General features: G+C 43.2%; 1 protein-coding gene across 2 annotated transcripts in view; it reads right to left on the bottom strand.

Moving 5' to 3' along the window:
- The window catches only part of rxrgb (retinoid X receptor, gamma b), a 29,393-nt gene that overhangs the window by 2,347 nt on the left and 2,069 nt on the right, over positions 1-24,977 (bottom strand). Inside the window, exons 1-7 of one of the 2 annotated variants that reach the window (XM_030050250.1) lie at positions 20,171-20,284; positions 10,468-10,703; positions 6,161-6,305; positions 5,206-5,385; positions 4,503-4,663; positions 2,221-2,350; positions 1,582-1,714 (exon numbers count right to left, since the gene is read on the bottom strand). In XM_030050250.1, coding sequence (XP_029906110.1) covers positions 1,582-1,714; positions 2,221-2,350; positions 4,503-4,663; positions 5,206-5,385; positions 6,161-6,305; positions 10,468-10,703; positions 20,171-20,237 — 1,052 coding nt within the window. In that variant the 5' untranslated portion in view covers positions 20,238-20,284. Of the gene's footprint in view, positions 1-1,581; positions 1,715-2,220; positions 2,351-4,502; positions 4,664-5,205; positions 5,386-6,160; positions 6,306-10,467; positions 10,704-20,170; positions 20,285-24,977 lie in introns of those variants that run through there. The other variant, XM_030050251.1, reaches the window with a different exon arrangement.

Raw genomic sequence — 24,977 nt, 5'->3', positions numbered from 1 at the left:
TTAAGCAGATGATACAAAGCTATTGCAATTTGGCCATTCTGGAGAACTGGCCGCTCTCACGACTGAATTAACTGCACCAATATGTTGGCAGACAGCCGGCTATCAGCTTTAAAATTGCAACATCTGTATCAGACTAATAATTTGTTTACTGCAGATTCTTGGACGAATGTGGAATTGGCACTTTTGTGACCTTTAATACACTTCTTAAATTAACAACTGAATAAAGCGAGCATGATATTTTAACACATGCTTTTGATCACCCTGTCTGTAAACTTAAATTGGCTTTTCATATGCATTTGTTTCAGTAACAGTATTGGTATTGGCAGTTATGTGTGGGATAATACTGGAAATCGGTATCAAACAAAACAAAACAAAACAAAACAAAACAAAACAAAAACATATTGATATGTCCCTGTTCAAACATTTTTTTAAATTTATTTGCTAATGTAAAACTGTGTGCCAGGAAAATGTTGTTTTTGGCTCCGACTTAAAATTTGACCTACATGTGTTACATACTCGGTTCAGTCCTGCCTTTTCCAGCTCATACACTTCGCTAAAATTAAATAATTTCTTTAAGAAAATGATGTCGAGTAAATGCTTCACGCCTTCATTTCATCCCACCTTCATTATTGCAATTCTTTATTTAAATGGCTTAGCAAATTTACCATATCATATCACGCCTTCAACTGGTGCAAAATGCAGCAACCAGGCTTCTGGAGCAGCCATAGGCGTCATGTCACTCCCACACTGGCATCCTTGCACTGGTTTGCAGTTAAATATAGAATCGAATTTAAAAGTCTCCTCATCACCTTTAAAGCACTCAGCAGTCTGACTCTCCACCACATCACTGATTTACTGTCACCAAACATACCGGCTGTCACGAAACATACCGACGAGGCTACTCAGATCTTCTGACTGAGGCTTTTAGTTGTACAGGCTGTTTAAAATGTGTGAAAGTATGTTAAAATGTTTTTCAATGCATAAAAAGAAATAATTGTTCGTGGGTTTATCATAAAACTCATTTAGTTCATTCTTAAGTTAAGTTTGTACTGTTTTATGTTGAGTGCTTAGGTGCATGTAGTCCACTGGAGTGGACATGTCTGTAACTTTCTGAAAAAAATCATATTTTTGAAAAAAAAAAAAAAAAAAAAAAAAAAAAAAAAACTGAATATTTGTTTGTTTAAGAGGAGTAAAAACTCATAAGAAAAAAATCTTGACTCAGGCTTTCATAATTCATGCATCAGAGAGTTAAAAAAAAAAAAAAAAAAGAAAAAAAACTGTTTTAAAACACTATCTGCTAAAGTAGGCATTTTTTATGTTGTAACCGCACGGCAATTCATTTGATTGTTTTGTTTTGTGGTTGTTTTCCTTGCCTCAACTTCCTCTGCACATACTATCTACATTTACCTCTTTGAGGAAGCACTTTGCAAATTTTGCTTTTATGATAAACTTTATTTGCTATGCATCATCATTTCCTTTGAAAGTTCATAGTAATAATAATGAGAAGAAGAAAAATAATTTAGGCAACATTTAAAAAAAACTACATGAAAGCTTTTTCCTTCATGTCTGTATACTACCTACCTATCAAAGATGGAGCCAACTCCAGCACTGTGGGCGCTGCTTCTGTGGACGTGGAGGCCTGTGGCCAAAAGAATGCCATCTTTTACTGTGACTGATCGATGCGAGAAGGAGGCGATGAGCAGCTCGTTCCAGCCTGGACGCACAGAACAAACAACGAATAACACATAACACTATCACTCACAGTTCTTGCTTCTATAAACGTTACATGTCGTTTCATGTCTGGTGATAAAATAGGATCTGTCAGTCATCCCCTGCCTTGCATATACAAAGACTCTTTAAGTCTCATTAGGTCTGCTGTGTGACTTCTGCACTTCCTCATTCAGGCCTGTGTGTGAAATCTCTCACCAGCAGAGGTCAGCCCCGGTGTGACTGTGAACTGCACTGTTTGAAACTGGTACTTCATCCTGTTCTGTTATTTGGTTCCACTGCTCCAATAAACTAGATGGTGAGAACGTTGTGAGGGAGTGTAAAAGATTTAAATAGACTGGCCGGGGAATTAATCACTAAGCTGAATGAAACAAAGATGCTGCCATGGGGGCAGTGGATTGTGGAAAAGTCTGTTCTATATTGTAGAAATCCTAAAGTGTGTATGTGTGTGTGTGTGTGTGTGTGTGTGTGTGTGTGTGTGTGTGTGTATACCTGCTCGTAATAAGATGACCTGGTCATCTAAGGGGAGTTCAGAGAAGTGGGGGATCCTCTTGGCCCACTCCACCAGGGTGAAAAGTTGCTTGTCTGCTGCTTGGCATATATTAGTGACGGGGTCGTTGGTCTGGACAGACATAAGAAGGAAGGAAATCAAGAAGGTAACAATACACCTGTTCAGAAATTTAATCCATCTTTTCTGAAAAGCTTGTGTGAAACTTTAACCCATTTTGGGAGGCTGCTATTGGCAATCACAAATAGAAGCATATTCTTTGCTATTTACTGGCATATCTTCAGAGGGTAAGAGAGAGAAAGCATCAGGATCTTTTATGTGCTTACATGATGGTAAACAACAAAGGCAAAATATCTGGGCATGTGCAGTAACAACACACTTGGCAGTCTCTAGTCTCTTGTTATGGAGCAGCATTAGCCTGGACCCAGCCCAATATACTGCTCACCTTAGTTTTTATTGATGTTTGCACATCAATCCATAACTCTACAAGACTATTTGACTTCACAATTTATTGACCTGCCACATAGGTATTTTCTTTTAGACTGATGATGTGTTACTACTCAGCTGAGTAAATATGGAGGGGTTTGTTCCAAAATGCTATATCTATTTTTGGGGGGAGAAAAAAAGAATGCTCCTGTCCTAAAAAACAACAACAAAAAAGTACTGATAAATATAAAAAAAGACATCTTAAGAATTCAGTGCACATGTCATTTTTTAAAGGTGTGTTATATTAAAGGGTCATTGTTGCTGATCCAGACACCCAAAGGCATATTATGCTGCAGAGTGACTTATTCTGCAGGTGATGTTTAAAGTGGTTGGATCCCCCACACCAGTGATATGAAATAAACCTGTAGCAAGCAACCGATTAAAGAGGTGATTTGTGTATATAGGCAAAACTATATGCACTCTGGAGTCTAGAGTGATGACAGCAGGCAGTGTGCAAGTGTTTACACTAAGTCAAACCAAAGCTGCTGGTACCTTTCAGCCAAAGGACAGAATCCACATTGTTCCTCCTGAATCTGAGGTTTGACAGCTGGCTGGAGTCTCTTTTCTAGTAGTGAGTTTTCACATGGAGGCTGAGCAGTGTGGCAGCCATATAGTCAGAGCACACTCTCCAGGGAAATGGGGACCACCGGCCCTGTCTGCCATCCCACAGACACTGTCCCTGATGTCCATGCAACATTGAGGAGACGTGTCAACCGTGACAGCCCAATAACATCCAGAGCCGTCAGCATTTCCAGGCAGATCTCATCCACCCCCAGCACCTTGCCACTACAGAGCTTCCTGACTACATCGGTGACCTCTGCCAGGGAGATGGGTGAAGACCCCCCCGAATCCTCCAGCCCTGCCTCCTCTGTGGAGGGTGTGTCAGTCGGTTTTACGAGTCTTCAAAGTGTTCCTTCCACTGTCCCACAACATTCTCAGTTGAGGTCAGGACCTCCCTATCCATGCCGCGCCTGCCCGTCCTGAGTCACCTGCTGATTTGCCAGAGCCTCTTTGAGGCCAACCAAATGTCCTTCTCCATGGCCTCTCTGAACTTCTCCCATACCCAAGTTTTTGCTTCCACAACCACTGTCGCTACAGCCCTTTTGGCCTGCTGGTACCTCGCTGCCAAGCCTGGAAGGCCTCTTTCTTCAGCCCCCCACCTTCAGCATCCACCACCAGTTCCTCGGGTTGCCAACACAACAGGCACCAACAACCATCTGACCACAGCTCAAAACTGCTGCTTCAACAATGGAGCTTAAAGCAGCTATAACCCAACAATGCATCAATACAATATCTACTGTGTGTAGCTTACTTATGAACTCTGGAAAACAATGTTGCAAAAGTGAGCTGTTGCAAAACATCAGCAACTCAAGAGATAAAAAAATGCACATGGATGTTAAGTGTTTTTTTTTGTTGTTGTTGTTCAAATACATCTTTCTGTTGAACGTCTGTTGAGTGGTTACTCATCATCAGATTGTTTGTTTTTTTGCAATGTGGGTTTCTGTTTTGCTTGTTGGATGGTTTTACTCAGTGACTCAGAGGAGGCAGGTTGCCTGCCACCAGGAGGTCCTGTTTTAAAGCAGACAAACCCCACCCACCCAGCATGTCATTGGCCGACTGAGAACCCTTAAGCAAGTAGCTAAGCTACAACCAGAATATTCAGTGAAACTTCTGCCAGACCCATGAAGTTCAAACAGATACACTGTTAACAAGGCACTGAACGTGAAAACAAAAATGAACAATTGACGTGTTAAGGTGGGGCAGGGTGGATGATTCTTACTGAGTTGCCTGGGCTGCCGTCGGTGTACGTCTCTGTTTTGGGCTCCACAGCCAGTTCAGCGTCCAGGATCTTGTCCACAGGCATCTCCTCATTGAAATTGCTGGTAGATTCCACCTCGTTCTCCCCCCGCTCCTTCCCACGCTGCCTCTCTTCCTGTACCGCTGCATGCACAGAAAAATGGAAGGTCAACGGTCACATGTTAAACATCCTGGAAATGATATCAGTGACACCATGATGTAACAACCACAGGGAAACAATCTAACAGCGTTGTAGTTTCAGAATAAATACAGCTTTAAATAATATACCATGCACTATGTCTGGGTAATTTATACAATAATACATCTTGATTGGGATATGAGACTAGCTACTGTCTGGGATTTTTTACGTCATAATATCATGATGTGGCGTAACTATTATCTTCCTGGTTTTAAAGACTGTATTACAGTAAAGGGATGCAATGTCCTGAATATATCAGATAGACTGTTGTTGCTGTTGTTCTGTTATTTGACTCATACCCACATTACTGATGATTATCATTTATCAAGAATCTCTTGTGTGTAAATAGATTATGAAAGCACCAACAGAGATCCCTAAAGTATCACAACATTAATATCATGGTATCTGGTCAAAGACTTATTTGTTTTTGTCCATCTGGTCCAGCTCATGCTCCTTAAATGTATGTGACAGAGCATCATACACACACCTTCTCTCTTCATGCCCATGGCCAGGCACTTCTGGTAGCGGCAGTATTGGCAGCGGTTGCGCTGGCGCTTGTCAATCAGGCACTCCTTGCTGTCTCGACACGTGTAGGTAAGATCTTTACGGATGGTCCTCTTGAAGAAGCCTTTGCAGCCCTCGCAGCTGTACACACCATAGTGCTTCCCTGCACAAACAGCACACAGCGTCAGCACTGCTCTGAAGCAGCTGCATCTCCCACTGTAGGGATGTCACAAGAATCAATACTTAGATACCAAGTCAATGCCACAATTTTGAAAACGATATCAAAATCGTGTTTTTGCTTTGACACAACTTGACACCTCACTCTGTAACAGTGCTTTTATTCTAACATAGCCTTAGAGACTTGAAACACTTAAAGGAGCAGTCATGCTTACAGGACAGTAAATCAAAAACAGAGCACATAATCACACCATTGTATGGTTATTATTATTATTATTTTCTGCTACAGCAGGAAATTTAATACAGTTCTTCTCATTTGAAATAAGTATTTGGTTTGTCTGTTTTACTTTCTACTTGGCTATAGGCCAATGAGGCACAATGTTGAATGTTAATGTTGCCTTTATGTTTAAATACTTGAAAAAACACATACCTTCTGTTTACTTATTACATTAAAAATGTGCGTGCTGAAGAGGATTTCTGTGTTTGCCATATTGGTATCAACTATCAGAATTCTGGTATTGTGACGTCTCTGTTTCACTGTTAAAGGAGGATGTGAATTTGATTTCATTTCTGTGGAATGAGGCCTGAAAACATGTTGGCATATACTGAAAAAGACCTTTGTTAATACTTTGACATCAAAACATAGTCTCTGTCCTGGTTGACTTGGTGATGTTTGCAGTGGGTGAGAGAAGAGGTTCGCCAAGACCCCCCCCCCAACCACATAACCAGCCGTATCCACCCCCACCCTCACCCCCCCTTACCTGAGGAGCGATCCCCGCAAATGGCGCAGATGTGCTTTGACATTCCCCCGGGGCTGGTGCACTGGTAGTTGATGTTTCCCAGATTCTGTAGGCCCGGTGGAGGCTTGATGTCCTCCGAGCTGCTAACACTATTCATTGAGTTCATCTGAGGATGACAGGAGGGCAGGGACAGAAGAGAGAGAGTGAAAAAAAAAGAAAGGAAGTTGGGGTGGCCAGAGTTGAACGGAACAGAGAAGGAGAGAAAGAGGGGAAGTATGACTGAAAAAGTGTGAGTCAGTCACCTCACTCTCTCCCTTCCTCTATTTTCTCACTTGGTCTTCCGCTCACCCCTCTTTTCTCCCCACCCACATACTTTATTGTGAAAGTGTCTCAGGGTGCGATCACATGCTCGGCTAAGAGGGAGGGGCTCTATTTTCTCTGTGTGAGGCCTGCCATGCAGGTTTTTAATGTTTGTTGACAGGGAGAGGCGTTTGAGAAGAGCCCGGGGCAAGTCACGTGTACGGAAAGCGCAGTTCTCCGTCCCAAACAGCAGAGGTCGCTCGTGTGGAGTCACCCGGCTTCTGAGAGTGAAGCGAATGTTGAAATTATAAGTTGAAATCAATGCTTTGACTTAAAATCTACACACAATTCATGGTGTACAAAAACCTGATTTTATTTGGTAGCAGTGTGTATGAAACAGTTGAATTTAATTCTCGAATAAGCATAAAACATTGATCTTTTACCTATTCCATCAGCATTCAAAACAACAATTTTACAGTCTCTTATCATCTTTTTGCCCTTTGGCCCTCAGCCCACTGGTGGGATCTATACTTATTGCTTGCACATGCATTTCTGTTTGTTTGTATTTGTTAATTTGTTTGTTTACGTGCAAACGTCTGTTCCAACCCGGGAAAACAATGTTGACCTACATATGCCCTTCTGTCCTATATATTCGATGCACCGTGGCATATAGGACATCCTTCCCACAGTCACCTCAGGCTCTTCCTATCGTTTATTTATGACGCGCTCTCTGCTCTGACAAACCTCTAATGGCAGCCTGAACTTAGGCCTGCATGGCTTTGACCTTACAGAAGAGGAGAGCCAGCGCACAAGAAAGAGGAACTACTTTTTCTGTCCTGCTGTTGCCCCTTAACGCTCTTTTTCTCCCCCCCCTCTGCTTCTGTCTCGCAGCAGATGCCCCTAAGGCAGACAGTCACAGTTAAATGAGCATTCAGCCCCCTGCTTATGCCGTTGCTGGTGACTCAATGGCAACCGGCTATTTCCCTCCACACACTCCTCGGCACGCTTTTCACATGTAATTTACATTACACCTGTGTGTCAAAGAAGCTCATGTGCATCCTAATAGTGGCTCGGACATGCATGCCGGTCCAGTCGTACAGCATGCTGTGCATACTGAGGGCTACAAGCATTGTCGATATATTATTGATGCTTCATATATTCTTAATACAACACATGGTTTGAACAACATGCTGCATCGTACTGTACAAGGAACTTTTACTTCTGCCTGCGTAGCACCACCAACACATACCATTTCTGTCCAGAGAAAACCTTGCATCTCCAAAATATCAACTTTTCAGGAACCAGCCTTTTTAGCTTGACCTCCATGCAATTTTAGGCTGAAAGGGTCTCGTGACACCAAGCGTTCATGTGAAAACATGAAAATCACTACAACTGGGCTTGCAAGGTTTTTGGTATTGGAGTTACTTTGGCCACCATCAGCACAGGGCTTTCACTTGAACTTCAGTATGAACAACAGTATGCTTTACATGGCAGACTCAGCTGATGATGACATGGTCGGTGCTGTGTTGTGGCCTGAGAATGGCAAGTGGTGAAAAGAGGGCCACGCACCATGCATTTGAACCCAGATGGCCCGTGAAGACAGATTCATACTATCAATGAAGCAACATGTATCATTGTCTGCTGTGCCCTGCAGCACTGTCTTTGTTGCAGCCTCTGAGGCCTCTATAGTGAGTAAATGCATGAGTGAGTGAGCGAGTGAGTGCGAGAGTGAGTGAGCGAATGAGCGAGTAAATGAATGAGTGAGTAAGTGAGTGAGTGAGCAAATGCGTATTCGTCTGCTACATGCAGCAGAGTCTGTAGGTTTTTGTAGTTTATTTAATTAGGCGCTCCAAGGAAACAGCTCCATTGGCGCTCTGTCTTGCAGTCCATTGTGCCAGACAGTGAAAAGGATAGGCTTCTGGATGTTGTTATTTGTTGTTTATACCAGCTGAAAAGATGCAACAGCACTCACCCACCAAGCCCCACCACCCTCCAACCCCCATCTATCAGTAGGGCTGGGTACCCAACTTACTATACTTTTATGACACCGACCGAATTGCTACCTGCGAGTGTCAAAAAAATGAAATTTCAATACCTCAGGAATAAATCCTATCAGCATAACTGAGTCAATAAGCGTGCAGCATGCTTGTACCAAGATCTTATAATTCTGGTGGTAGGCTGTCTAACGTTACACATTGTGCAGGCATGCAGGAAAAACACTACGTTACACCCAGACGCGTAACAAAATCGATCTTATAACGAGATTTTATAAAACTGGTATCAGTACTCCGTATCAAAGTCAAAGAATTGCTACCAGTATTAGGGTTCGAAAATTTCTGAATGATAGTCAGCCCTACATACCGGGCCTCACAGATAAGAGGAACTGTGTCGTTATGGTTAACAATCTTTTTATAAAGATCTAGATGAGCAGATAAAGGGAGACGAAAAAAAAGAGCAATAGAGATATATAAAGAGTAGGAGAGAGACACTGTCCGTTTCTCTCGCCTACTTCTCTCTCCTCTCCTTTCTCTCTCTCTCTCTCTCTCTCACTCGGGTGCCTCAGTAATTCATTAAAAGGCTAATAGTTGGACTGCATCTTAAGTCCCCTTGCATGAGAGAGCAGTAATGTGGCACTAAGGGCTGACCTTTTGGGCGAGAAGTTTAAAGGTCACGGGGAGGGTAGGGGAGGAGAGGGAAGCCGGGGTGTGCAGCCAGGGCATTCGGTCCAAACACACACTGGATACGGCTAACTTTCAGCCTCCTGTCTGCTGCTGGAGATTCCAACCATGAAAAGCGCACGATCGACCAAAATACAAGTGTTGATGCTTTAATGCAGTTGGCCCACACCAAAAGTAGAAATTTTCTGGTACATGAGCTCCTCTTGGTGAGGTTGAGAGCTCAGAGAGAGGTCAGCGATGAAAACAAGCCTGGTGTTGACTGGCGTGCTTCTAATTAAAACGCACAGATGAACGCCGGATCAAATGCACTGATGCAGATGTTGACACATGGAGCCCTGCTGCTCTTGTTTTGAATATTCTGTATTTGTCAATGTCCGTCTGAACATGTGAGAGCGTCTAAAAGGCAACACCTGATCACAAATACAAGTTCTATCCAAACAACAGAAAAAAAAAAAAAAATCCAGGTGCTTAAAGGAATAATCCACCATTAAACGCTTTAAACATTGTTGGTGATGTCTATTGCACTCTTGAATTGTTCTTTGGTGAAGTATTTCTCTTATTTCGGTGAATAACTGGCCAAGCACTGATGACATGATGTCATTTTTTCCACTGACAGCAGTTTCAAGAAACCAGAGTACAGCACAGCCATGGCTTAATCCTTGCAGATCTGCTGTCAATAGCAAAATACAATAAACAGCTTTTTTTGTAATTTGAGCAAATGTGCACAGCATTATTTCCCACTCCAGTCTCCACTCTCATTCTTTCTGAACTGCTTAAACCTACTATTGTTTACTATTTTTTTCTTTACATATAGCACCCAGAGGTAAAAACTCATTCAGGTCAATGTAAGAAATCATGATGAAATGAAACATAGTCTTTTCACCTTGTTGGCTGTTTTTCCATGCCATAACATACACCAATTTAACAATAAATGGCAATTGTTTTTGTGTATTTTTTTTTATTATTATAGAAAAATCCCATTACTTTCACTCCTTAGAAAATGATGTATTTTAATTTCCACCTGCAGGCAAACATAAATATTCCAACCAACAATATCAACACAGATTTTGAACAATCCTTGGCACCTTGGCCTGTCTCATTCTACAAGGGAGTGAGAGATCGTGGAAGGTAAATTACCATGCTTCATCACAATAAAGAATAACAAAAATTCTGCAGTGCAATGACCATCTCGAATTGATAACACCTAAAAGTCTATACAAGGTGCATTTTTTTTTTCTTTTAGCCCGATAACACGAGTCTAAAGTGAAGCACCACAGGCTGAGGCACCTGTTAGACCTTTAAGTCCTTATCTGTCTAATGACCATCAAAACAACACACACATCGTCTCACCTGTGGACTGTTGAGGGCTCCAAAGTTCATGCTGGGCGTGGAGGGCAGCGATACGGAGGGCGAGCCCAGAGATGAGGTGATGACAGAGTAGGGCGAGGCCAGGCCGTTCATGGGCGAGCCCAAGGTGGACATGGGGGACGGCAGGGGCCTGGAGGTGCTGATGACCGAGGGGTGGCCCACCATGCCACCCATCGGAGGGGGGTGGGTGTGGGCCGTGCTCATTGGCCCTGAGGAGTCTGTGGGGAAGAAGGAAAGGAGTGGCGTGTCAGAGAAACAAGCTGTGGAGACTTAATGGTGCGAAGCAAAAGCATGAAAACACGAGAAAAGCATCGAAAACGCACATCAGCCTCCTTCAAATCACAACAAATTCAAACTGATAGGCCAAGAAGAGGTGCAAGACAAACGATAACCACTAAATGTCACGTTATAAATCAATGGAAAGTGACAGTAGGTACCACATTTCCATGCAAACAGGTCATATATCTGGGCTAAAGTTAATGTTCACATGAGATCAAACAAGCTGGAAACTTTGAGCGAATATCGTTGACTAATACCGCCATTCCCTGTGCGACGTCGCGTACATATGCCTACACAGAACAAAGCCCACATGATTTTGGTCACACAGTGCTGACTTCGCTTTGCATTCATTGATGTAAAGTGACAGGCTGGCATTTACATAGATGACCTATTTAGGAAAGCTGCCAGTCAACAGGGTAACGGGGCGTGGTGTGTAACCTCATGCATGTAGCTGTGAGGACATTCATCATCGCTGAAAATTACAGCGAGGACATACACACATGTGCGCGTTTTAACACACAAGTCATGTACTGTCATAAATTACACTACATTAAAATATCCTTCTATATTAAAATAAAGCCATATTAATTTCTAGACCAATATCAGTATTTCAAAGGAAGTGAATAAACTGTGAGGTCTGAGCAAATGTTGTTGATATCGAGCACCATGCTGCCCTATGTACTAAGAACACTTGGATTACTCCGAATGCATCAGACTGCACACACACACACACACACACACACACACACACACTGCATGACACTTGGCTCAGCGCCACTGGTCTTAGTTAAATGTCACATTCCTGAGTTTGAGGGGTGGGGGTTGGCGTGGGTGTGTACCAAGAGGGGGGTGGGGGGGTTGGGCACCTGTAGGACCAGCACCACGACACACACTGATACACAAGCAGCAGCCACTCCACCTCTCCCTGGCTTTATATCATTCTCCTGAGCCTCCCTCGGTGTTGAGACTGGCACGCTGTGCTGCATTAAAGTGACACTGCAGTTTAGCTGCACCAGGCAACTTTGCTCCAAAAGGCGGATGGAGGTTTGAAAAATTTCAACATCAATACCAAGAAATACTGCGGCATGATGTCATACACAGCACATAATACACTTATGTTTACCAACCTGGTCTATGATCGCTTCATACCAACGCAGTCAAAATATTTGATGTAGGTGAGTCCAGGTTTCTCTGGATGAAACACTTGCTCACTGCTCTTTAGGAGACAATTTGTTTTTTGCTCTTAAATTTTGATTCATCACTGTCTTGTGCATGATGAGGAGTCCATATCTAACTACATTAATTTATTAGACAAATAGAGCTCAGTATAGCAGTCATCAGCCGTTAGGGGAGATTGGGCACTCAACTCCATGACTCACACGTAGACGTGTATTTTTATTCTTGCCTTGTTTAGCATTCGGTTTTCAGCACTTGCACACCCATACAAGTCCCTGAAAAGTCAACTAGAAACACGAGCTGGAAAGAAATTGTGGAAGTATCAGAGGAAAATCAGATTTCTAACACATAAGGGTGATTTTCAAGCGTTAATTTTGCCCGTTTGCAATTTATAACAAGAGTTGAGGGCAAAAAGCCTTAATGTCAGAGGTGAATGCACATGCCAAAGAGACAAGTAATAATACTGGTTTATAAGTGAGATACCACTTTAATTTAATGTCAGTGGATTTATACCAGTTAGGTGACCCCTTTGCCCCAAGACAATGTGGTCTTTATTAACCAAGATGGACTGTATTAAACCTCTTAATAATCTTAATCTTAAATAAAACTCACTTTGAAAGACTTGCTTTTATTTTTTATTCATAATTAACTGCTTTTGACCTCCCCTTGCCTTGCTTTGTATATTTCTTACTGTGCTTGCATTGCTTTTGCTGTCAGTTTTAATTGTTTTGATATATAAAGACATATAAAAATAATGCCATCAAAAACCTATATAACCCTGCAATGTTTAACTGTCAAAGGAAAAGCTCCAACGTACACACTGCATGTTTATTTCTTTGGTTTCTAGCTTTGGGAAATAATTATTCATGTTCACAAATACTAAAAGTGATTTTGGTTTGTAGGCTTTTAAAAGCTCAAAAGGACAGCTTGATAAATATTTGTTACTCCGATCCTTAACCTTTGATGGTGATTAAGTCTCTGTTAGTTTCCTGCGTGCTGGATATGAGACGGATAAACTCTCGAAACGGAGATGGAAAGTTTTGGTATTATGAGACAACATGAGCCCCTCTAATAAAATATTACCCTATCATTACTTCAAGGAATTGGGAAATAGAGAGGAATGTCACAATGTCTGCCTGGACATTGCAGGGTTTTTACCCAGAATCACACGCACTCACTCAAACACACACTAAAACACACAGCTGGCCATTCACTCCCTCTTAGTATGCCAGGGAACAGATGTTGTGCAACTTCCTGTTTAGCATGAGGACTACAGCCTCCACCCCCTTTCTCACTTCGCCTCTCTCCATGAGCGATCCCTTGCAAATATGTATCTGGGCCTCTCTCTCTCTCTCTATCCCAAAGAGCTGATTGGATGGGAGGGTTTTACTGCACTCAAGTCCAGTAAAAAGAGGTTTGGCGCTTTGTAGGTTTATTGTTTATTATTTTTTTTATGGTTGGAGATAGAGAAATTCTCCACTGTGGGATAAATAAAGTTGAACCTCTCCCACTACTGCTACCAATTCACCTCAGTGTCAGTTCTACTATGATGGCAGCATATGCGCAACTTTTTGGAGTGCAGATTTATCTAATGAGCGAGCTTATGTAATGGACCAGCACTGTACAGCATGTACTGTGTCTGATTTTGTGCACTGACCCCAGTTTTTATGTGCATGACAAATTCCCCTCGGGGCTAGTAAAGATCTATTCTATTCTAGAGGTGCTGAGTAGGAGATATAGTAACGGGGCCGTAGTCTCCACGGCCAACAATGTGCCAGCATTCTCTCTCCGAGATCAAGAGCAACAAGTATCCCCACTGCCCAGGCCAGAAGTCAAAGATGACAAGATGAAGCTGCTTATGTGCACATCTGAAAAAGCAACCGGGCAGAGTGGCCGGGTTGACCGGCGTTAACTCGAAGAAAAGGCTCAAATCTGCACTCTGATGTATTGCTACAAACAGATAATTTCTTTTATATTGTGTGCAATGTGTTGACCAACAGTTCAGCCTGTGGCAATGAGCAACTGTGGTCAAAGTGATCCTCCCAACTATGAAAATTAAATTCGCTACTACTAGGGGCAACGTACCAATTCTTGCCGTGCCTTTTATGCAATAATGTATCCACATTTTCTCATAGATCTGAGACTGGAAACACATAGTGATGCTCCAGTCCAGGTATTGAAATCACTTTATAAATGTGCACAAATTAAAATATGCTGAACAGAGAGTTGGACAAAGGGAACAGAATCTGGTCACTGGCTCAGTGCTACTAATAATAAATTAATTTCATGTTGTTGGGAACAAGCATAAGACACTAATTCAAACTCAGCTTGGGGTTGGATTCAAACTAGAAAATAGATGGGGACCGACACAGATAACTGTGTTTTCTCTCGACCTGAAAAGTCGCCATGTCTGCAGTGCAGAGGGGAGCACAACAGCGCCCAGACAGTCAGCTGGTGGGATTCCTCAAAGGGAATAGACAGCGAGGTGAGCATGCTTTGTGAAGGGAGTGCGTGTGTGGAAGGAAGCCAGCATGTTCACAGGAGGAAGCGCAAATCGGCCGAGTGCGGCTCAACGGGGTTATCCTTGAATGACCCGCGTCAACCGGCTGTTCCACCTCCATTCTATGTAAATCACCTCTGTACAAAGACGGCTCTGGAATGTATGTGTCTGTGTGCTGCCATTCACGTTTCACAGCAGAGCCTCGAGAGTGAAGACAGAAAAATACAGGCGCTGAAGAGGGCCTCTATATATGGCTTAATAAGCTACAATAAACTTTGGGACCCTGCAGGCGTTCCAACCTTGGCCTGTGTTTTCATGTTTCCAGTGTCTCCTGTAAGTCTTTGTCAGAGGCCATCCTGTACAGCGCCGCAGCACTCCAACCTTCAATTTGAGGGAAAACAAACAGACAGAGTGGTGTAGGGCACCTTTGACCCCTGGCACTGCAAATCAAAGGTCGCCTGTTGCCAAACTCCTGAACCAAGTTCAAAAGAGCTCCTATCTGTAGTGCACCATGAGGAACTAAAAAGACACAGACTTTATGAGTGACTAAAACAATGCCATTAAAGAGTAGGAGATACAGATTTAAAGCGAGTGACTTTAAGCAGCAAACGTAGGAAATGCACAGGGATTTGTCTTGGTGACACTGGAGCAGACGCATAGTGACAGCTGACGACTTCTTGGGCTATACTGACACACATGGTTCAAGGACATCAGGGAGCTGCGTACAGGGCAGAAGACAAATGCAAGACACACTGTATTGTACATTAACCCTATCACTCTATGTATACACCTACAACAATATCTAGCTGTGTGCATTCAAACAGAGTAGCATCCAGTAGGGCTGCAGCTGTGCAAAACAAAATGCTTAACCCTATAAAGCCTGAACTATGAAAGAATTGGCAGAAAATTCCAATTTTTTGAAATTGAACCCTTTATTTAGTCCTATAACAAAATACATATATATATAAAAAATTTAAAAAATATGTTATTACACAACCTTTCTGGTATATGATATATGATATGTATTGAAGTGCCAATGGTATGGTCCAGGGTGAACAGGGGAAGTGTTCAAAGGTATACAACAGTATTTTGGTCAAGTATTGATTAAACTGAAAACGAAAAACGGAATTGAAAATGTGTATCATATATGATACGAATGCCTTTAAAGGGTTAAAGCCACTCATAATGAATCACATGTGACTATACTGTCAATTTGTGAACAAAAAAAAAACCCCAAAAAACTTTACCATCAAAACAGCTATGTAGATGTCATTAGACGATTGCTTATGTAAGATTACCACTCCTAAATAACTAACCCTCATGGCACGGCAACAGATGAGAGTTTGCAGTCACAAATGTGTCCTATTGATCTGGTGAGCAGCAGATTTGAAAAGAAACACACATCAACAACCACAAACCCTTTAAATCCCTCACTGTTAATTACCAGGTTGTGGCTGGATGGAGCACTCCACTGTGTGGTAATTCAATAAGCCCACGGCCCACTAACTAATAATATCTCCTGTCTGGACAGCCGAGTGTGTGGTGGCGGCGGCGGTGAAGGAGGGGTGGCGGTGGGGAGGGGTGAGGCACGTGGTGGCGGCAGAAGATCTAGCACTGAAAGACGCAAGGCACATCAATATCTATCAGATTAGCCCCCTATAAAGAACGAGGCAAATCCCCAGCGTGTGCATCGATTTGCCCGTATGAGTTGGCGTTTACATTTGTTTGTGCGTATGTGTGCATGTGTGTGTGTATGTGTGTGTGTGCGTGTGTGTGTGTGTGTGTGGCTGGCAATACTGTGAGCCAGTGACAGAGAGCAGAACGCATCCTAAAGCAATCAGAGGGACGGCCTGTGGAGCTCATTAGATACAGCGGACATGTAATTAAGAAACCTCTTCGCTGCCAAACCAACTCACTAGCAGTGGCCACGGGCTCCCCTCTGACACACACACACACACACACACACACACACACACACACACACACACACACACACACACACACACACACGCACACACACACACGCAGGCACACCCACATGCATACATTCAAACATACAGCACAAGCGCACACCATCGCCGTCCGTGGCGCGCGTACGAAGGCAAAGCCCACCAAATCATCTGCACGCGCTCGCACAAAAATCGCCACCCTTAAAACATTCATTTCTTTGCTAAATGAGGTTGATGTCTGATCAATTGTGTCAGTAAATCCTCTTATCCCCGGGTAAGTATCTGCAGCTCGGCAGGCCAGCTGTCAAGAAGGTGGGAGGCCGAGGAGGAGGGGGTGGGACGGGGATGGTGGCGGGTGGGGTGGGGTGGTGGGGGCGTTAGAGCCAGGGAAGAAGCCATGGAGCAACAGAGGGGATGGATGGATGGAGGGATGGATGGAAGGATGGGGGGAGGGCATTGTCCCACTCCAACACAGCTTCTCTCCCCTACACTCACATGATCCCACCACACACTGCTAATCTCTCCAGCTGGCGGAGGACATTAGATCATAAATTGAGAGAAGCCCATGTTGTCGGCCGATGATACCGAAAAAAAGGACGTTTGAGAAATAAAAGTCAGATAAACCACAAACTCTGAGCGCCTATACATGAAGAAAAATAAAGGAGAAGGATAAACGATATATATGCGCAAACCCTTTTTTATATCACTTCAAGAAATGAACGACACGTTTGCTATAGGGACACCACTTTTCTTGAAAATGTGAACAGGTTGTAGCAACATGCAGAAGGCTCTGAGCGAGTGAACCTCAGTGACCCCAAACTCAGTCCTATAGTGAACTCACATGCTTCCTCAAACAACTCTCCTCTCTCTCTCTCTCTCTCTCTCTCTCTCTATGATTTCCTTTAACATGACTTTGTGTCAAGAAAAGGTTGCCTTGTTCAACCCCCTGACACACTGCATTTCCACATCTAGGCCAAAGCTGCTGCCTTGTCCTCACATCCACAAACACAGACTTGTCAGTGGAAGTTTTCTTTTTTTTTTTTTTTTTTTTTTTCTTTTACTTAGAAGCAGAGGATCAATGAGCAGGCCAGGGCTGAGACAGACAAGAGATAAAAGATTTGTTTTTTGAGCGATAAAGTTGGAAACTCAAACAACAGCAGCTCCAGCCAGGCCCAAGCAAATGATTCGGCTCACGCAGACAGAACAAGCTGGCCGAGCGATTCTTCAAAAACAAACAAACAGCAGGAGGGGGACGAGCAGGCCCAATGCAAACCCCAGTGACCCCCACCTCCCTCCCCACCCCATGTGGGCCTGTATGATGAGCTAACCCCTGCTAGATTTCCTAGAAGCAGTCTGTCGCTGTTCTGGGTACGGAGAGCCTGCTGGGACACAAGGGGGTGGGTACGTGACGGCATATTCCTGTGTCACTGTTGTTCCGGAAACCCAGGCACACGCAAACACAAACACACACCTGACCTGTCCTATCCTTCGCTGGTGACCCACTGAACCTGACCGGGACGGCTTGACCCCTGAACCTGTGAACTGATCCAAGACAGCCAGGCCACATAGCCAGCCATTCAGCTCAAGCTATGTGAGTCTAATCAGTAAGGAGGCAAAAAAAAAAAAAAAAAAATCTTCACAATAATAACAGCCTCCTATATGATGATGAAAATGATTTCTTGTCGAGGGGAAAAGATGAATAGAAAAAGTGAGAAAGACCAAGATGGACAAAACCATGCTTCAAAAGAGGATTAAGAGAAAATGAGAGAGGTATATCTCCATGTATTTTTTTTTTTTTTTTAAACATATATCCCCATTATTCCGTAGGGGCTTAAAAAGTATTCTTCACATTTTTCCATCAGCATTAGCTCAGAGTATTACGGCTTTAATCACAGCTGTGTCAAAACCGCTGCTGTGCCGTGAATGGAGAGAGCGTAACAGAAAATGCAGATTTCCCAGCATGGATGTGCAACAAGAGATGTGGATTAACACGGAGGCGGCGGTGATATTCTGCGCTATTCTAGACCCAGATCAGAGGCCGGGCCGTGCTTTTGTGATGCTGTCTCCATCCTCGATCCTCGACCCCGACCCAGGCCTGGAAAACCCACTGCCCATCTCTGAATGTTTTTCAGTGATGAGGTATTGTCGGCTGTTATTGACAAGAACATGCTTAGCTCAAGGACACTAGACAAAAGAGTCAGTGGTCCACTCTCTATATGCTGCACACACACACACACATGCGCACACACACAAAGCCTGATAAATAGGCTAACTACTTTGTGCGTGCAATCAACACCTCCCACACATCTCCAAACACAGGAAAGGGGGGAAAAAAACTTAGCAGAGAGAGAGAGAGGGTTGATGGAAAGATGCAGAGTGATGGACAGCAGACACAAACAGAGATAGAGGGAGCGTGATGGGGAGGAGGGGGCAAGTGTTGAGAGATGGATAAAGACGGACATAAGGAAGAGAGGGTGGGAGATGGAGAGTCCTTCAGATAAAGAGTATCACCTCACTGGCCACACCTGAGACCTCAGTGAGTCAGCAGTTTATTGATCTTAATGTGCAAAAGCAGTGCCTTGTATAAAACAGCTCTGGTGCTTTTAAAAGCAGCATGTTAGGAGTGGGGCTTGGTGTTGCCAGGGACCTCATGATACACTATATCTATACCTATATAAATATAGATATAGATAAATAGATATAGACATATATAGAGATACATACATACATAAATACCACAGACCGAAATAACTTCCAATATGTTTTAGAAGGGGGAAAATCATTTCAAATGGGGACCCATAGCTTAATGGAAGTCAATTTGGGAGTCTCAAGAAAAAAAAAAAAAAAAAAAAAAAAAAAAAGTAAAAACAACTGAGCTAGTGTGGCCCATGAAGCTGAAGCTAAGAAACACCTGCTCTCTTTGCACATATACCTAACCATATCTGTCTTTATAGATAGATAGATAGACAGATAGATAGATAAGCCTGTACATTGCCATATTCCACAAAACTGAATGAAAATGTATGAATAGTACTTAAAATACAACTTACTGCATGCCACCTGAGTAGATTAAAAAAAATACTACATGTGATATGATAAACTGGGTGACAAAATAACTCAAAACTGTTTAATTCAAACCTAACACTGTAATTTACTAAAGCAGAAGTAGCACAACACACTTAAACAACACAGTGCATAAAATCACATGAAAATGAAATGCATAAACAATACATGTCGATACAAGGAACGGGAGAATAAATACAATATTGCAAAAACAAACTCCATGATACTCAGCTGTTTTCTGTTCTGTTTTTTTTTGTTCGGCTCTAGTTTGGAGTCAATAAATCTATGAAGTCTGGCCAGATCACAAGCCCTCCTGAAGTTTAAAAAAAAATCCATCAAAACTCCATCAAAAACACTTGAGAAATCAGTCACAGAGGATTACACAATAAATTTATGTTCTGACATCGCCAATATGGAAAATCTAAAAGCAAACCAGTTCCACAGACGCAGAGGAACTGACTTTGAAACTAAAAGGATTTTCCTCTAAGAAGATTCAAAATAACTTGTTGAAATAGTGCGCAGCAATACACGGCATTAGAAAGATGCATCTGTCCGCCTGTTTCCACTGTTGAGTTTCTCCTCATGCAGACAAGCGCAAAACTTCTGCAAATGATCCCTTCACCTGTCCGGACAGATTTCACTCTGCATCCGTGATTTGCTCTGATTTTTAGCCAACAAGAACAGACACACAGAGACCGGACAAAGCCTTGCTACTCACAGTGGCCATAACCCGACTCCCTCCCGGGACTCCCTCCAGTTGCAGGTGATGCCACGGGGTGCCACATGCTTTGAGGTTTAAGCAAGGCACCAGTAGGGTGCCAAACACCCGGGACCGGGAGACAGCCTCTCGCCTTGGCCCGGGGACAAGCAGAAATGACGCACCAAGCTGATACGCTGGACTTCCACCGTCAGTCAACTACTTTCCAAGCAGGCAGGACAGAACGGGGACGGAAGGAACGACAGGGAGGGAGGGGGGGGGACAGCGGAGCGGAGGAAGAGAGGCGGAGTCCACCCACGTCGTTTATGGGATTACCCAGATTATCCTTCCCCAGAGATCAATCCCACAGGAACTGTTTGCTGCCTGACTGCTGCACAGATCAGCTCCTCTCCTGCGCACTCACCTCCCCTCCCTCCCTCCCTCCCTCCCTCCCTCTCTCTCTCTCTCTCTCTCTCTCTCTCTCTCTCTGGCTGTCTCTCCCTCTGGGTGTTGGTAAAACTATCTGTACAGAGACATCTGTTGTGGTGGCAGAGCTGAGTGTTGGGAGGGGGGCACGGACACTTCAGAGTACAGTAAAACCACTAGTCTCCGATTACTCCGTCTTAAAAGGGTTCAAGACCGGAGAGCATGGGAAGACGGAGACAGTGCAACAGTGTGGTTTTGTGATAATGCTGTTTTTCCAAAGATGTCGGTATATTGTGTGTCTGTGTATTATCCTCTGAATACTGCTCGCCAACTCCCTGTCTTATATGTAAGCTGCCTAAATGGGACGTGAGCACTATGTTTACAAGATAAGGAGGTGACAAGCATTGGCCAGGGGCTAAATAAGAATTCTATCTCTCCTCTATTCTATCTCCTTCAAAACATCTGTAATTCCCCATGATGTGCTGAAGTAAATGGGCCAGTGTACACGCTTATTAGCAGTATAGTGGCACACTGAGCACTGCCTGTGTGCTTGTGTCACTTTGTGCCTTTAAGCACGACAAACAATGCAGTGCATTGTCGGTGTGTTTGTGAGTGTGTTTAACAAGTGTTTAACAAGAATAGCATTCCAGGAAGCCAGGAACTGTCTTTTTCAATCTGCTGGGATGGTCAAGCAAACATACAGCAAAGCAAAAACCCAGAGCCAAACGCAGGCCAAAAATATACTCTAAAGGCAATGAGGAACAATACATGACAAACTGTCAGGCAAGCTAAATAAACTGCAAAACCCAGGGGGGCATTTACTCCGAGTCAATGACCCTTATTAACAGTTTGCAAATACTAGTCCAGTCTTTTGTAATAATAATAAACGGCTTTGGTGAAACAAACACTCAAAATCGAGATGCATGAAGTAACAGAGGTCAGGGCACATTCCCAGCTATGGCAGTATGCCACATCAGTATGTATAAATTGCATATACATGTTATTAGAAGGAAAGTGGAAATTATTTGATCCTCTCAGACATGATCACATTTTCAGCCAGTTTATAGAGTTACGACCGTGAACAGACAGCATCTGCACTGACAAACAGCTCTAAAACCTGAGAATCCATCCCCAGTTCATGGATATATTTTACTTTCATGACTCAACAAAGTTTCTGTTGCTGTGCACCTGCAGGTAGCCGTATCGTATGTCTATATAATGCTTGAAGTAACCAGATCCCTCCAGTGACAGTAACTTGGCAAGAAACTTGGCAGGTTAACACAAGAAGAAGGAAAAGACAGGAGAAGAGGATAAGAGACGCTTGCTACTCTTTCAGCCCCGACGAATCCCACTGAGAGCAGTTAAAATAATACAGTCCTTCTTAAATTTATGCCATGTTAAAATAGTATGTCATGGCCCACATAAAACACATCAAATTAACCCTGACAGCCATAATTAGCATTCATAGATGTACCATATAATGTGAACATTGAGCTACATACCTGTCGCACAAAGTAGGGGGTGGGAATTATGGGAACATTCATTGTCCAACTTCAAAAGTTTAACCTATTTTCAATGATCCATTCCTCGTGCCTGTATCAGCACATATATACTTTTCAATAGGCGAGGATGAGAGGCACAGATAAATCAACCAATTGCTGGCCTAGTAAATGTTGTTCCTCGACTCATCTAAGGAGGAGACGGTTTTCTCTTTTTCTCCTCTTCCTCTCCTCGTGGCAGTGATTGCCTGCTGGACATGACTTTTTGTCAGAGAACACTATGATACTGACAGGAAGGAAGACCGAGCCATGTGACATGTTTGGTCTGCTGAACATTTGCAAGGAAAAGAACAAGGGGAGAAAACTATGCCCCAGAAAACAGAAATGAAAGGGAAAAACAGCAGCAAAAAAAAAAAAAAAAAAAAAAAAAAAAAAAGTTGTTTTGGCCAGCTGTGGAAAAAACAGTCATGTGTGTGCTTGTGTGCATTAGCACGTTCATGGATAGTCACTTATTTTTTTTGTGTGAGGCAGGCTTAGCATGCCGAAAATGGCACTCAGGACCCTCAACCACCAAGTGAGCCTTACAGCATGTTCTTGTTGATGGAGAGGGGAGATTTAATGAGACCAACTGAATTTGTCTGTTACTTGTTGCTGCAGTTTGTGCTCAGAGACTGCAGCCACAAAAACCTCCATGTGGTTGACCCAACTCCTAATAAATCTCCCTTCATCAATTCCATATCTATTAATTGTACCAACGAGCTCCCTTTCTTTGCATGTATTTAGATTGCTTTGGTATCGACTCTGGGGATACTGGACCTCATTAAATCATTTTCTTGCACTGCTTAAAAAAACTGTTAACCTCAATAAACAGCATCATTATGAGAAGTGAATTTTCATAGCAACTAATTTAGTGTTTCCACTTTGCTATTTTGCAGCAGTGGTGACTGGGAATCCCCCACCGATCAGGGGAGGGACTATGGATCAGCCCTCATCCATCCATCCCTCCATTCATCCCTTCATCTGAATCTCAACCCCTCATGGTTGGATTTTGACAAAACTTCAGGGAATGGTGCATCTTATTGCTCCATTCTGTCATTTTAAAAACCGGCACCTTTTGTTTATGTGTACCATATCTCCGACACTGAACTTTTATGAAACATACGGGAATGAAGCGTCTCACTGATTGGCACCACAACTTGTCAGCTGTTATGTCTGTCATGTACAATATCTTGGAAGCCATGATCCACCTTTCCCTCTGCTTACTATAAAGAAACATATTTTCCACTCAATGGCCCATTGCAACTCTGCATCTTTCAAGAGGGACGATATGAAAGCTGTTTACTTGATTTGGTTTGGCTTACATTTGTACAACTGTTTTGGTTGCAGCCTTGGTTGCTGGTACCAGTTGTAGCATTAAAACTGTCTGTACTGGGGTGGACGGTTATCATGATCATTCAAAACTGAGCCACACCTTGCATCTGTGTTTGAAAGCTGATCTGAAATGATGATACGTGTTTTATATTTCACATACTTGCTATTATTCTCTGCTTTTTGCTGTTGAGGCTCACCGTTGCTGAATTAATAAAGAGGAAAGGCTGCCAGGATTGACAGCTACAATCAGGCGGATGTAATGCATAAGTCCACGCTCGGTCCGTGGAAAACGAGAGTTAACGTGCAATCATGTGTGATATGTGTGTGTTGTTACTGCATAATTAGCAAAGCAAGGACTATGTGCATTTCATACCCAAACACGATGGAAGCCCCCGGGCCTTTCAAGGTTCTCTGCTTGATTAAAGCTGGAATTAAATCAAGGCTTTGACCTTCTTCGCTAATGACTAATTACTGACAATTAGCCCAGAGAATGGCCTCCTTACGCCCCTTCTTTTCCCCTCATCCTGTCCGCACAATTAGCACATGCACCCACACACACACGTACACACACTCACATGCAATTTGACACGTAAACACACACACTCCACAAAAAGGGCCTAAGAATAAACCAACAGTGAGTCTTAAGCGCTAATACACGTGGCAGCACTGAACAGCTGCAGGTCTCAAACTATAGAATCCTTAAGTAAACACCAATTGGGCGCCACACCTTCTACCTGTGCGGTGTGTTAAATTATGGCAGGAATTGGGTGCGTGGTGGGGGTCGACTGCACAAAGAGGAGCAGCAGCAGAAGAGCAGGTTCAATATTGCCTGGGTTTCACACTCAGCACAGTCGGATAGTCCCACCCACATTCTTTAAGTCACATGATAGCGCAGTCACATTTTGCTTTCAAATAAGCTGTGCATTACATAGGAAGATCATCTATTTGCAACTATGTAGCTCGGGTATGACAATGGTATGAGTGTGACTGGGTGTGTCTCGCGCTATCTGCTACAGTGTATGTGTGTGTGTGTGTGTGTGAGGTAGACACAAACCCCACAACAGGAAGCAGGGGAATCATTCATCCCATGGAAATGAGAGTTCACCATGCCACCATCAACTAGAATAACCCATCTCTCTCTTTCTCTTTCTCTCGCTGCCACCCCTTCTTATTTTTATCTCTTCACTCTTCATCTCCTTCCTCTTTCTACCGTACTTCCCAGATATGTGAGCTAAGTAAGAGCCGTCTCCTTTTTTTTTTCTTTTTCACTGAAAGCAGTGAGCGGGCAATCGTCAGCATGTCTACAATCACTTCCACTGTCGGGGGAAAAAAAATGCAGAAATGCTGAAAGGAAAAAAATGCTGATTCGACTTCAAGCCCAGAGCAGGCCTGTATCAAACATGCTGAAACATAAAAGGACTGGGAAAAGACTGAGTGGGTCATGGAAAGTGTTACTGAGTGAGCAATTCATGAAACAATCCACACATGATCACCAGACAGTTAATTTTTTTTTTTCTTCCTCTGCGCTGTTG

The sequence above is a fragment of the Myripristis murdjan genome, chromosome 4 (assembly GCF_902150065.1).
Source record: "Myripristis murdjan chromosome 4, fMyrMur1.1, whole genome shotgun sequence".
NCBI classification, from domain to species: Eukaryota; Metazoa; Chordata; class Actinopteri; order Holocentriformes; family Holocentridae; genus Myripristis; species Myripristis murdjan.
The sequence above is the reverse complement of the archived record's forward strand: the minus strand, read 5'-3'. Positions and strand labels throughout refer to the sequence as shown.